Here is a 13,869-nt window from a genome sequence, read left to right as displayed (position 1 = left end):
CCCCAGGATATGAACTGGCAACCTTCCAGTCACAGGCGCAGATCCTTAGCCACAGAGCCACTGCTCTGCCACCACCCTGTTTGGTGGTATACCTTGATTTATTATGTAGTGAGCACTATTAAAGGTTTCTTGAGACCATTAAGCTTTCTGGTATTGTGGAACTGGTTAATTAGTATTCATGTGTCTAACATTCTTCTGCTCTTGCAGGGTTGTATCAAAGCCTGAAAGGAATTTATTGTGGCATTCATATAAAAAATACATTTTTTAATAATTGAATATCTATGGAACACAACTGAGATTGATATACAATGGCAAACATTCTTGACATACCAAAGTGCTTTTTATAAACCTTGGACTGAAAAAGCTCCTTTCCTGTTGTGTCTTTGATTCCTGCTGAGTCCTTCACCTACCTTTCAGCAAGATGTCTGGGAAATATCCAGGCTATTTTATGGATCTTGCATTCCCTGGGATTTATTTGCAGGCTTCTGTTAAAAACCCCACAGTCACACACTTTGCAGCTGACCTCCAAGGGCTTTGCCAAGCAGCTCTTTTCAAACGTAAGCAGGTAAGTAATGAAGCGTTACCAGGTGAAGAAGGTTAATCCTGGCCAGGCTGCGCTGCAGCGCATTGCTTATGAATTAAACACAGAGATTGTGGTAAACATTTATGAAGCACTCCCTTTTGTGCAGTCACCATAGAAACAAGCACCTCACGGGCTGACATTGTGCACACTGAACTGCCCAAGGCTCCTGAGACATGAGATGAGCTCTCCCTAATCAGGGAATAAGCTGCCAGTTGCCAAGGTGAAAGGAGAGAGAGAAACTGCACATGGTACAGGGGACTTTGCTGATCTTCCACATTTAATTTCAGACCCAGAAATAATGATATTTTGCGTTTTCTGTCATTCCCCCGTGCTCACAGACCTGGACTAGGCAAAGTACCGAAGTGCTGAACTGAAGAGCACGACTCTGCACTGCCCCGTTCCCCTGTTGCACACAAGCACGCGCAGTTACTCCTGGCGTAGGCGGTAGCTGTTGAGCATCTGCAATATGAGCAATGAAAAATTGCACCTGCGCGTGGAATTGAATCTGCATGCAGCCTTGGTATTTACGAACGGGCTCTTCTGATAGAAACGTGTGGCGCAGAAGCAAGAAGAAGCAGCAGAAGCAGCAAAAGAAGCACAAGCACAGCACATGTGCCAACTCGAATGGTACCTAGTGGGCAAGGAAATGATGTGGGAAGAAAGTTTGGCTGTGCTCAGATGTCTTTGTTCTGCTGTAAGTACAGTGGGTATTTACATTAAACACAAAAACATTATATTGAAGACTTTCGAGTAGGTAGCTGCGTCTGAATGTGTAAATGTGCAAAGAAACAGGTAAAGGTTCACTCCATGCTGAAAGGAAAAGAAAAGAGGAAGGCCGAAGCACAGTGTTTCTTTACCTTTCAGCATGAAATGAACCTTCACCTGTTCTTTCACAAATATTATGGTAATGAGTTGAGGTTACCTGTGACTTCATTGATAATTAATGATTAAATCAGATGTTTAATTGATCTCTATTAATTAAATAGAAGGTTTTGTTGGTCAAACTAGCTATACCATGCTTTTGAACCCGAATAAGGGAGATACTGGGGCTGCTTACTATGAACAGATGAGAAGCTGAATTAGAAGCACAAAAGTAGGAATGGATTATAGGTGACCAGCTAGAGCTTTAATAAACTTTACACTGCAGAGGACTAAACCTGGAATCAGGCTTGTTTTACTCAACAATGTCTATTAAGAGCAGGTTCAGGTCAGGCCAACCATGATAAAGGGGAACCGGAGCCAGGAGAGTCCGGAACCACTTAATGCAATACACACGCTGGGAGTTTGTGGGTCTTGGGATGAGTGTCACCTTCACACAGATCTGAAATCGAGCGGCTCCTGTGTGTGGTAGGTTAGTCACACTCCTTTGAATCTTTCGAAAAAAATATATTTCATTTTAGGTTTGAGGATCAGCTACTGAAGCTGCGAGCCTGCGTCACCCTCTGTCCTTCTGTTCACGTCTTCATCGTTTTTTTTAATGAAACATCCTGCAGTGTGGCCTGTTGAGTACAATTTCCCACAGGTGCATGGAAGGCTTTGTGCGCAGAATTACCTAACAGGTGGAGCCTTACATCCGTGTCAAGGAGACACAGAAAAGTGCTGTTCTACAAGCATGTTAAACCCTCAGCCTCAGGTTTTATTATAAAAGGGAAATGACAGCATGTTCCGATGAATCCCATTTACTCTACAGGGTATTTGCTCAACCTATAGGTGCAATTATAGTGAATCTATTTACTTGGTGAAAGCTTAATTGACTGTGCACAGAAATGCATTTTCACTTGAATATGTTATGATCTCTGCTAGCTAGCCACTCCACTGGATAATGTTCCAAGCCTGAGCTCGGAGGTATGTCATTAATGTTCTTTTTGTTAGCACAGATATCATGTCTGAGGCCCTTCAGAGCAGAGTAGCATAGAAAGCCATGGTAATACCCACAGAAGATGAAGGAGTAAAGGCATTATGTAGTGGAATTTATTTCAGTGTAAGAGGGCAGCTGAAAGGTACTATTTCATACAATTCTTATGTGGCAATTGAAGAACAAGCCATTGAGAGATCAAAGCTGGCCAGGAGAGGGATACAGGAAGAGAGGGAGAGATCTTTGTGAACTGCATGATGGGTGAGCCACACTCCAGGTGACAGACTAATCACTGGCTGAAGAGACTGTGGCAGCACTGTCCTTGGTCCAGCTAATGAGATGACACAGTGAAAATTCCACACTCTGGGGCTGCCTGCTGTCACCCCTGTGGCTTTTATAAAAAGAACTGGTATCCCTTCACAGCCAGCTTTCACTAACCTTCAATCAGACAGCCATTGACTTGCACTCCGCCACTAGATCATGAGATGAATTATCTTATTTATGCAGGGATCACAGTTACTGTGAATTGTAAAAATTATGAAAGAAGTTTAGTTCAGACTCCGGTAAGGCTGGAGGTGTTGTTGACACAGACATCAACAAGAAGGCAGCCTCATGTTGCTGTGTTGATATTACCCCATCGACACGTCTGTCGAGAATACTGTGGAATCATGCAGGCACGTGCTGCAAAACACTCTGAACCAAGTGTTGCTTTGGCAATACTATTTACCTATTTCTTCCTATGGATTATTAACAGGGGTCTTCGTGTTTGAATGGGCCCGATTCAAACGTTTTGATTTATGACATTTTATTATGAATGATTTTAACTCGAAACCTACTGCACCAGAATCACTGAGGTGTAAATGAAATTGAATACATGACTGACACCTACATACAACATGGAAAGGCATTTGAAACCAGAAAAAAGGAGGCATTTCTTTACACGGGGTGTTGAAGGACTATGAAACTAACTAGTAAGCCATGTTGTTGAAGCCAGTTCCCTGGATTATTTCAAGAAACAGCTGAATGAGATATTTGGATCAATTAGATGCCAACAACCAAACAACCTCTATAGGCCTAATGGCCTCCTCTTGGTTCTCTTGGTGCCTTGGTGTTTCTTGGTCTTCCTTGGTCAAGGGCTAAGGACCCTCTGACAACTGTCAGGACAGTGGGACAGGAGGCAAATTTGTCCCAGGGATATCATCATTGGAAGGTCAACCAGCAGTATGGGAGATACACAGTGAGAACGATTCTCTGAGCAGAAGGAACTGCACTGTAGTCTGTGCAAATCTATACAGTATATAAAATCTTTTTTTTTACTTTCTGCCCGTTGATTGATAGAGGCAGCAGTTCAAAAGATTCATGATAAACTCTCAGTAAAGCATTGAGCAAACAGGCAGCTGAAAACTAGGATAAAAAATTATTTCCAACTGGAGACAATCTTTTTTTTCTTTTATTACTTTTTCTTTTTTCTTTTAGATTTATAAAGAATCAGATTCTTTTTTCAGCAGCAACTCATTCATTCTTTCAGCGTGGCTTCTAACGCATATCTTCTTCATTGAGATGCAGGTCCTTTTCCACTGTCTGTGACCCTGAATCAATGGTCTCCAGTTGCCCTGCTTAGATGGGGGGTGGGGGGGGGAGTATATTAATTTCAATTTTAAAAGAAATGTCACTCCAACGGAAAGGCTCAAGGAAAATATCAAGGACGGTGCAGCACAATGGACTGCTTTACACTTAAAAAACCATTCTCAAAGAAGGCCAAGTGAACCTTAACAATGAACAAGCACTGTTGGTCAGACTCAGGTGCTCACTGACGTCTTCAGGAGACAGACACATTTTATTCAAGGTGACTTGTGTGTGTCTTTAGGGTTGATGATTCAGATGACAGAATCCAGAGAAACGGACCAAGAAACTGCAGTTTGTTTTCTCAGTTTGCCAGGCAGTTACTCTACAGAGAGGTTCCAAGTGTCCCTTCTCACAGTTCCCTACAAATGTGTCTCAAGTGCTACGGGCTTCCTTAACTCTGAGCCTCTGTTTCAGGCTTCATGGTTTCCAGTCCCACGCAGGACTTAAACTGAGTGACATTTTCGATTACACCAGTCCCACATCTCCTGTTCCAGAGCAACCTGTGGGTTTCTGAACTGTTCAATGAATAGGTCAAGGTAAGGAACCTACACCAGGGTCAATAAGAAAAAAATGGAAGAGAGCAAATTCTCAATCCTTCTCCAGTACATTTTGAATGCACACACGTAGAGAACAATGAAATTGTTTCTCTGTGCCTTGATGTTAGAATTCTTGCAGCCACCTTCCACTTCCAACACGAAACAGGAGTGTAATGACATACAGTGATCTATTTTTAGAACTTTTCTTCTGTGAAATAAATATTTGAATTTTCCTTTTGAAAACAATGGGTGCAATTAGACTACGCTCATAAATCACTGACCCTTTGCCAGGCAGTTGAGATGTACGGGTTAAGGTGTTGACCGTACCCAGGGTGTTTCTTGAAAAGAGTAGGGGTGTAACCCCGGTGTCCTGGCCAAATTTCCCTTTGGCCCTTACCAATCATGGCCTCCTAATAATCCCCATCTATAAACTGGCTTCATCACTCTGCTCTCCTCCCCACTGAGAGCTGGTGTGTGGGGAGCGGACTGGTGCACTATGGCTGCCGTCACTTCATCCAGGTGGGGCTGCACACAGGTGGTGGTGGAGGGGATCCCCATTACCTGTAAAGCGCTTTGAGTGGAGTGTCCAGAAAAGCGCTATATAAGTGTAAGCAATTTTTTTTAGCCCATTGGCTATAAAAGTGGCAGGTTAAGGCAAAATCCTCTTCCTTACTTAAATTATTCTTCACTTTAATAGCGACCACTTAGGCTCCAATTTAGACATCTTCCTCCCCAATCAATTACATTACAAATGCCATCTGCCTTTCATGCGAGACTGACATTTCAGAGCAATTAAGGAAATTGTGCAGAGCGGGATCACGCGGAGGCAGGGAATTTTCTTTAAAAATAGCTCAGCCCTTTCCCTTTCCTTTCCGATATCCACACCCGGAGGCGACATCTGTCCACTGCCGGGGCTCAAGCCTGGCGGCGGCTCTCCTCTCTGTACCGCTGAGTGACGTAGCGCAGTTTCCGGATGGCGAGCTCGGTGTCCTCCCGACTGACGCCCAGGTGCCACACGGCCCGCACCGAGCGCCCCACGTGGGGGAACATCAGCACGCGCACCGCCTGGCCCAGAGACTCCGCCTCCTCGCCGCAGGCCCCTCCCATCCGCCGGCAGAACTCCTCCGGGGTCAGGCCGGGGTCACAGAGGCGGAAGCGGAGGATGTTGGTCTCCACAGCCCCGAGGTCCAGCTGGTACAGGGAAGGGTCGCTCTGCAGTAACGCTGGGGACAATAGGGATGCGGATGGATCATTCTTTTACCACTCCGGACTGTCAGATAAGACAAACCGCGGATATTTGTCCTGTCACTAACGCTACACTTACCCACTGTCCTTTGCACTCTCACGTTTACATTTTAAAACATCTAGGAATCCAGACCCTGGCTTGTAAAGGTTCACTTTTCTGACTTGGCACTTGTTTTATTGTTGATAAAGTCCAAGTGTGCTTTGAATACTGATTCAAAGTGATTTTTTTTTCTTCAGCCTTCGTGGAAGAAAGTGTTTGTTAAAAGAAAAGGCAAATGTGAAACAGTTGCGAGTACTCTGCTGTGCCAGTGTGGTTTCCTGAACTTGTTTTCATTCCCAGACTGTCACCATCAAGCCAGATCTGGTCTCATGGTCTCACCACCCCACCGTGTGCTCCAGCTCTCCCGGCTACCAGAACGCACCTCTGGCAAAGGCCTTGGCATTGCAGTGGTCCTCCTCCAGCCTGGCCACCATGTCCGTCAGGGCAATGATGCCAGCTGCTGCCAGGATGCCCGCCTGCCTCATCCCTCCGCCCAGCACCTTGCGGGCACGCACCGCTCTCTGCACAAACTCACTGCGCCCGCCCAGCAGGCTGCCGGCTGGTGCCCCGAGCCCCTGTCGGTGACAGAGCGTCAGCACAGACACAGGCAGACCGTGGCAACAGACTACAGCAGCTTTTCACCGGGACGCCTGCATGCTGGCAGGAGATTGATTGCATCACTCCAACAATCCGCTCACTCGAACATCTTTAATGCCTGCTTTGCTTTAACACATCTTTTCTGTGCTACTCATTGTACCTTTCCGTCGCCCTTTTCCAGAATAATGTTCACTATCCTCTTGTACCATTGAATTATTTTTGTGACAATGCACCTTTCTTTTACTCGAAAACCACAAGAGGCTCCTGTTGCCTTCTGCAAATGGCAATTCAGTGCATAAGGAAAGGATTCTGCATCTCAGCACGGACCTCCCTGTACGTTAGCCCTAGTTGTTCTGATGCTGCTGTCTCCCTGTGTCGAGCTGGGTATTGGGGCCGCGTTACCTTGGACAGGCACACGCTCACAGAGTGGCAGTGCTGCAGGATGTGGGCAGGGCGGACGCCCAGCGCCACGGCCGCGTTCATCAGCCTCGCTCCGTCCATGTGCACGGCCAAGCCGTAGCGGTCAGCCAGCAGGCGCAGCTGAGGGGGCAAAGACAGAAGAGCACGCAGACCTCAGGCCGGGAGAGTCAGGGCAGCCTTCTCTGTAGCAGCACGCCGGTGCGTCTCGTACAACACGGCATCATCAAGTGAGCTCTGCTCTTCTGTGCACGAGGAAACGTGTGTCTTTGGAATATGCGCTGCTTGTGAAACAAGTGCCTCCTTAAAAAAATACTAGAGTTCGCTCTTATCATGTCTATGTTTAGCCCAGCTGCTCTTTCCCTAATGCACAACATGTTTACCACATCTGTTAAAGCAAAGACAAACATTTTTCAGTAAGTGAATTTTCTGGAGAGGAAGCTTTCAGACGAGGCACGTGCAGCAGCTGAGATCTGACATGAGGCAAGGTTCAGTGTGAGTGTGAGTTCAGTGTGAGTTCAAGTTAAGTCATTGTGATAAAAGTCTATTCAGCCCTGTGTTCTTTATACTCCAACTCCCTGGTTATTGGCCTCCAGACTTGCTCATCCAAAACAAACTCCCCCTTGAAAGTATAGAATCAACATGGCCTTACAGACTCAGCTAAGACTTCATTTGCTGTAAGATATGATTCTCCCCTTCCCAGACAGGGGAACATCACGGTCAAGGCATGGTCAGCGAGGAAAGCTGCAGACAGTGTGCTGGGCTGACCCCCCCTGGGTCTCACCTCTTGAAGGAAGGAGAGAGGCAGGACGCACCCCCCACAGATGTTGTGCGTGTTCTCGACACAGACCAGACGAGAACGGGGGTAATGTGCATCAGGGTAGCCGTGCCTGATCTTGGATTCCATCTCTTCCAGGTCAAAGGTCCCGTCAGGGAGGTTGGAAACAGTAGTGGAGTGAACGCCTGCACACTGCGAGGGGAGCAGAAGTCAGGAGAGGAGGCAGCAGAGAGGAGATTAAAGATGAGGAGAGGTGAACACTAGCAGACATGCTGAGGTGATCGTCACAGTCCTACTACCCTAGAATGCTTTAGATAGATCATGTTTATTCTTTGTCATGGTCATTAATTAAGGACTTGTGCCTCTAAATCAAATCATAATTGATGGCATTCAGCATTCAAAATGTTTATGGTAAAATACAGATTTTGCTGGGTGAAACACTAAGATGCCTTGATAAAAGTTGTTTTTTTTTCCCATTTTTCTCAAATGCAATCTTCTTGTTATTTTTTGAAAAATAAACAACTTCATAAATCGACGGCAGCGCTAATCAGAGGGGCGCTGGAGCACGATTTCCGCTGGGCGGAAACGAGACTCACAGGGGTGCGGATTTGATTGCGAGGCAACACAGAAGAGGCGAAAATTGAGCTTCGGCAATTAACGTATTTTGGAGTGCTTCTTAAAATAATGAGCTGCGGGGCTGGAGGTAGAGTGTGAAAACTCAAAGCACGCTGTGCACTGTTTATTTATAGGACTGCGCAGGTTAACAAAAATTAATTTCCTGTCTTCTACAACTCAGATAGGAAGCGGGATTAAACATACTGTAGACTGAAAGATATTATGGTACAAGAAATGTAAAAAACAATACCATGTTTTTGACCCTAAACAATACCATGGTGCATTTTTAACATGGCTACTGGCTACATTACCATTCAGTCTGCATCACCCTGAAGCTAAAGCTGAGCCAGTGAGCCTGGGCAAACACTGTCAATCAGGGCTGACACCTGTAGTTTTGGGTGCCACTAAATTGTCTGATGGGCTGCCCCCTCCTCTCCCACCTCACCCCAGAACACGTGGCAGGGGTGTGAAGGGTCAGATATCACGTACCTGTGCGCTGCCTCCTTGCTCGTAGACGTGCAGGTGTGACTGATCCCCCACGATGATCTCATCGCCTCTCTCCGAGCAGTGCACCATGACTTGAAGGAGATATAAGCACGCACACACAGGCACACGTCAGCACAGTACCGATGCAGGACATCTGTTAGCAACACAAACCTGCTTTGTTTAATACACCGTGAATCGAGAGAGAAACCTCAAGCACAATACATCACACAGGCAGATGCGGGTTCGAGTTTCAGTTTCACCTGCGATGAGATTGCTCATGGTTCCAGTGGGGACAAACAGAGCTGCCTCCATCCCAAACACATCAGCTGCCCTTTTCTGCAGTTCTGGGGAAACACATAACACACAAGTCCTGATGCTCACATAAATACTCATGCAAGGGCCTATGATTGCTCGCAGTCTAACTACTGCCACACCTGTGCAAGACACTACACCCTGGTGTGTTTGTGCCAGCTCTAATTTGTATTTGGGGGTCTGATTTAGTATGATATATTTCATATTCTCTTCATATGGATAATTCTCATTTTTCCTCATTTTAATACAAAAGACTGCAGATTCTGACAGATGTTTAAAGCTCAGTATTAATCCCTAAATGTTCAATAATGTTCTATTATATTACTACCAATATTAAGTTAAGAATAAGAATACGAATTTGCCCGTTATGAGAAAACCCTTTTAATCCATATTTTGTTATTTCCTCACTGTTTAAAGTGCTTTGTAAAGAGGAGGGCACCCAGCCCATCCCCCCCAAGACTGCACCATCACCTGGGTGACCCTCAGCAATCATTTGGAACCATTAGCTTCAGTACACAGCAGATCAGGGAAAGAAGCGAGAAACTGCTTCCCCAGTTCAATTAAGGGGAACTGGGGTTTGGCCACACTGCTCAAACCCTGAGCGGAACTGAGCTGGGACTCAGGGATCAACACCCCTATTCATACGGACAGGGGTTTGGGTTAATTACTGACCACGAATGAGGACTTCTGTTTAAACTCTTTTCCACAGGGCTGCAGTGCTTACACTTCAGTATCACCATACTGGGGCGCTGGTTAGGAAGTTCAAGGCCAGAAGACAAAGCGCCACCTACTGGTCGGACAACAACAGGCAGTAATGCAGTTTTCCTCAGGCTTCCCATTCCAGTATTGAGCGGGCTCAGCCTTGCAGGGCCTGTGAGAGCTAACGAGATCGGGCTACAAGGCAGGAAAGCTGTTGACATTTTAATTAATCATCTGTAGACCACAGCCTGCCCGTTTCTAACTTTTCTAAGAAGAAAAGGCTTTTTTTTTGCCTGAAACAGCTTATGAGTCATATTTCATTTCAGATCCCCAGCTGGTCATTACCAAGTTTCTATTTGCTCGTTCACAGGGTACTTCTCTACAGAGGAAGTTTTACAGTGCAATTAAGCTGCTTGGAGGTTTCAGCGTTTGATTGTGACATTTGTCCACTTCTGCCCTCTACTGGAGACGAGCGAGGCAATCACTAAGCCAATGCAACATTACAGCCAACAATCTGGCCAGGAACCACATCTCACAAAGAAACTTAGTCCAGAGTAGACCATTTAGAGCAGCTGAGTTATAACAGTTGTAATATGAATTCCTTACACCTATATAGCGCTTTTCCTGGAATCTCCACTCAAAGTGCTTTTCAGGTAGTGGGGACTCCCCTCCACCACCAGTGTGCAGCCCCACCTGGATGTGCACCAGTCCGCTCAGCACACACCAGCTCTCCCAGTGGGGAGGAGAACAGAATGATGAAGCAAATTCACAGAGGGGATTATTAGGAGGCCATGATTGGTAAAGGACAGGGGAAACTTTGGCCACCCTTACACTTTTCGAGAAACACCCTAGGATTTTTAATGACAGCAGTCAGGACCTTGGGTTTATGTTTCACCCCATTACTATACTGGGGCATTAGGACCCACACAGACCGCAGGGTGAGCGCCCCCTGCTGGCCCCACTAACACCTCTTCCAGCAGCAGCCTGAGCTTTCCCAGGAGTCTCCCCTCCAGGTACTGGCCAGGCTCACACCTGCTGAGCTTCAGTGGGCTGCCAGCTGTGAGCTGCAGGGTGATATGGCTACCATTCTCCACTGCTAATTGATTATGTAATTGGTATTATTGCCTGATTAGACTTTGTTTAACTTGTTTCTTTGGTCTGTCCTGAGTGTTAAAATACCCTAGTTCAAGATAAAGTTTCTAACAACCTCAGCACACAGAGACACGTGTGGGAATGACCCTATATCAGACACGGCCACGGTGAGTCTTTCCTCCTACCGCGGAAATGAAGCTGGTTAAATGTCAGTGAATGAGTGCAGTTCTGAAACTCTGATATCGGTACGGGTTGATACCAAAAACAAAATCACTTGATATTTTTAAGAGTTGAAAGTAAATATATACATATACCCCAATCAGATAATTGAAATAATGAGAAGAACTCGTCTGTGGGGGGGAGGGGGAACAAGTGTGCTTCTACAGAACCGGGATGGTGACCACTGCGACCCTGTAAGTTTACATAATTACCCCACTGTTCAAAAATGACTTTCGAGGTCTCTGGGTTTTGTGGGCTAAGAAGTTTTTCACTGGAAGTGACATTTCAGTTATCCAAACCAAACGGCCAGTTTTGTGTCGTTCGGCACACTGAAAAACCCGCCTGCTTTAATAACTATTTGATATATTCTGAGCGTGTGTGGGGGAGAAGAGGGGGACATTTCTCTCACCGTTAACAGTCGGATCCTCCCCAAAAACATCGTCCCCGACCTCGGCTTCAGCCATGGCCCGGCGCATCGCAGGTCCGGGTTTGGTAACGGTGTCGCTGCGGAGGTCTACAGTCCGAACTGGAAACGAGCCTGGCTGTATCCGATCTGCACCTTTAGTTTGCTCGTAGTAGTATCTGACTGAAGTGCCCCTTGCAGCACCGCCGTGCACAGACCACTGTTTCACAGAACCGCCATTAATAATGTTCGCTCGACTGGTCCTGCAATGCAGCAGTCTGCGCGCCGAGAAGGTTAGAGGTTTTAAATTCATGTTTTGTTGTTTGAATAAAGAGGATAAAGGCGCCTCCGCTGTTTTTGCTTCTCTCGAAAAATGAACTTTGGCTCATTGCAATTGCGATCAGAGGATGCTGTAGGGAGTCATGTTTAAGGCAAGTGTAGTCGAACGGGCACCGTCGATGGCTCGTGGGATCGTTTTTTTTTGCAATTAAGCATTTGAACGCGAACATGTATTGTACTGTGTATAGTAAGCTTATTTGGCATGTGATATTGATACGGTGAAACTGGTTTAGGAAGTAAAACCGATTTAGAGTCTCACATTAAAACCTATCTTCCGACAACAGAAAATAGACGCAGTTAAACTGTTAACACAACTGCTTGCAACCTGTCAGCTACTTTACAAAGTATTACTGTACTTCGTTCATGTGGGCTGCCAGTTGTTTATCGTTTTGTATTTATAATCTAAATACCACACAAATCTATCGGCATAAGAAATGATGGAAGTTACCGTAGGATTACTTTTAAAAAGTGGAAAGAAAGTACTGTACTTCTCTACACATTTCATTATTCGCAAGTGAAAGCATTGCAAGGAGAAAAGCACGGATATTGATTGATAAGATTATTCATGATTTTGTGCAGGATTTCACTGGGAACACGCACCAGACCTGACCGCCAGGGGAGTGTGATGTCAACCCAGCACAAGAATACACCCGTTTGAACTGAGGTGAGTGGAAACCCAGCTCTAGACACAGCGCCCCCTGCCGGAGCAGGACTGTAACTCCCTGTTGTAGACACAGCGCCCCCTGCCGGATCAGGACTGTAACTCCCTGCTGTAGACAGTGCCCTCTGCAGGAGCAGGACTGTAACTCCCTGCTGTAGACAGCGCCCCCTGCAGGAGCAGGACTGTAACTCTCTGCTGTAGACACAGCGCCCCCTGCAGGAGCGAGACTGTAACTCTCTGCTGTAGACACAGCGCCCCCTGCTGGACTGGGACTGGGGAGCCCTGCTGTGGACACAGCGCCCCCTGCTGGACCAGGACGGGGGAGCCCTGCTGTAGACCCACCTGATGCACGCCAGCGTGGCACAGCTATGCAGAATGGTGGACTAGCTTGTTGAGGATAACAGACCAATTGATGGGGAGATCCAGTCGTGAGAATGGGCAGGAGGGACTAGTCGCTATACCAGTCCACTTGTAGTGACTAATGGCAACCTGACTGCATGGAGCTTCGTTGTTCAAGTCCCTGGGAACTCACTTTTTGGCTCACCTGAACGTCTGTGGAGTGAGCTGGGAAGACGTGGTGTGTCTAGTTTAGAGACCAGTCGATAGGCTTTATACTCCTGACCAGGCTTTATGACAGGAGTAGGAGAAAATCCTGCAAGACCTCAGGTGCAAACTGCATCACAGAAGTACAGCTTGTGTCGGTTCCAGAAGTGACCAGCTGTGAGTACCCCAACAGGCCTCCTGCTGATGAAACCATCCATCCATTTTCTATCCACGTTATTGATTACAGGGTTTCAGGGGGCCCAGAACCTATTCCTGATAATGAGTTTGTTGCTTTGTGAGGGTGAAGTTCCTTTCGAGGCGCACGTATTCTTGCTAGAAGCGCGAAGTAGACCTGCAATATTATTTCCTCCCGCCTGAGGTCGCTGTAGGTCCAGATATAAACTTTTGTTTCTTCTAGGAGTCACCTGAGAGGAAAACTTTTTGCATCGTATTTTTATAATTTATATTTTAATGATTTCTGTTGCAATTACAATGTTACTACCTTTAATTTTGGATTTTATTTTGCAATTAATGCAGACAGGTCTCAAAACTACACAAACGAAAAGTATTACAAAACCTATGACTTTTTTTACTTTCCCGTGCAATTTCTTTAACTTCAGCAAATAAAACTTAAATATATGTAATAACTGAATATGTGGTGTCAAGTTTTGCCCCGTTTGATGATGTATTTATAAGAGAAATATCGCACAAATATATCAAGTGATGGAGTTGTTGTCTTGCAAGTTAGGATTTTACAATTTAATGGGTCAAAAAGCGGTACTGGAGCACAATATCGATTCTTCTGTCGAAAATTAAGGTGACC

The 13,869-nt window shown here is 46.0% G+C and overlaps 1 protein-coding gene and 1 long non-coding RNA gene across 2 annotated transcripts; one reads left to right on the top strand and one right to left on the bottom strand.

Annotated features, from left to right (window-relative positions):
- Window positions 1–1,138: 1,138 nt before the first annotated feature.
- Window positions 1,139–13,688, top strand: LOC148824141 (uncharacterized). The gene is made up of 3 exons (XR_016093739.1): window positions 1,139–1,277; window positions 7,816–7,954; window positions 12,422–13,688. It is a non-coding gene; the product is annotated as an uncharacterized LOC148824141 (long non-coding RNA).
- Window positions 5,274–11,966, bottom strand: tha1 (threonine aldolase 1). The gene is made up of 7 exons (XM_088927317.1): window positions 11,510–11,966; window positions 9,039–9,122; window positions 8,782–8,870; window positions 7,684–7,869; window positions 6,885–7,022; window positions 6,268–6,460; window positions 5,274–5,823 (listed from the first exon to the last, which is right to left on the bottom strand). Exons 1-7 carry the CDS (start codon window positions 11,814–11,816, stop codon window positions 5,516–5,518), a joined length of 1,305 nt encoding a protein of 434 aa, XP_088783443.1. The 5' UTR covers window positions 11,817–11,966; the 3' UTR covers window positions 5,274–5,515.
- Window positions 13,689–13,869: the final 181 nt, after the last annotated feature.

Source organism: Atractosteus spatula, chromosome 11 (genome assembly GCF_055471065.1).
Source record: "Atractosteus spatula isolate fAtrSpa1 chromosome 11, fAtrSpa1.hap1, whole genome shotgun sequence".
In the NCBI taxonomy this organism is placed as follows: domain Eukaryota; kingdom Metazoa; phylum Chordata; class Actinopteri; order Semionotiformes; family Lepisosteidae; genus Atractosteus; species Atractosteus spatula.
This window is presented reverse-complemented; position numbering and strand designations above follow the sequence as displayed.

What these genes read in the sequence shown, in the direction of transcription:
- tha1 (XM_088927317.1), bottom strand. Translation starts at nt 11,816, where the DNA reads ATGAATTTAAAACCTCTAACCTTCTCGGCGCGCAGACTGCTGCATTGC. An exon ending in TGAGCGTGTGCCTGTCCAAG is followed by an intron (nt 6,461 to 6,884) that starts GTAACGCGGCCC and finishes TGTCACCGACAG; the next exon opens with GGGCTCGGGGCACCAGCCGG. An exon ending in TGCCAAGGCCTTTGCCAGAG is followed by an intron (nt 5,824 to 6,267) that starts GTGCGTTCTGGT and finishes TATTGTCCCCAG; the next exon opens with CGTTACTGCAGAGCGACCCT.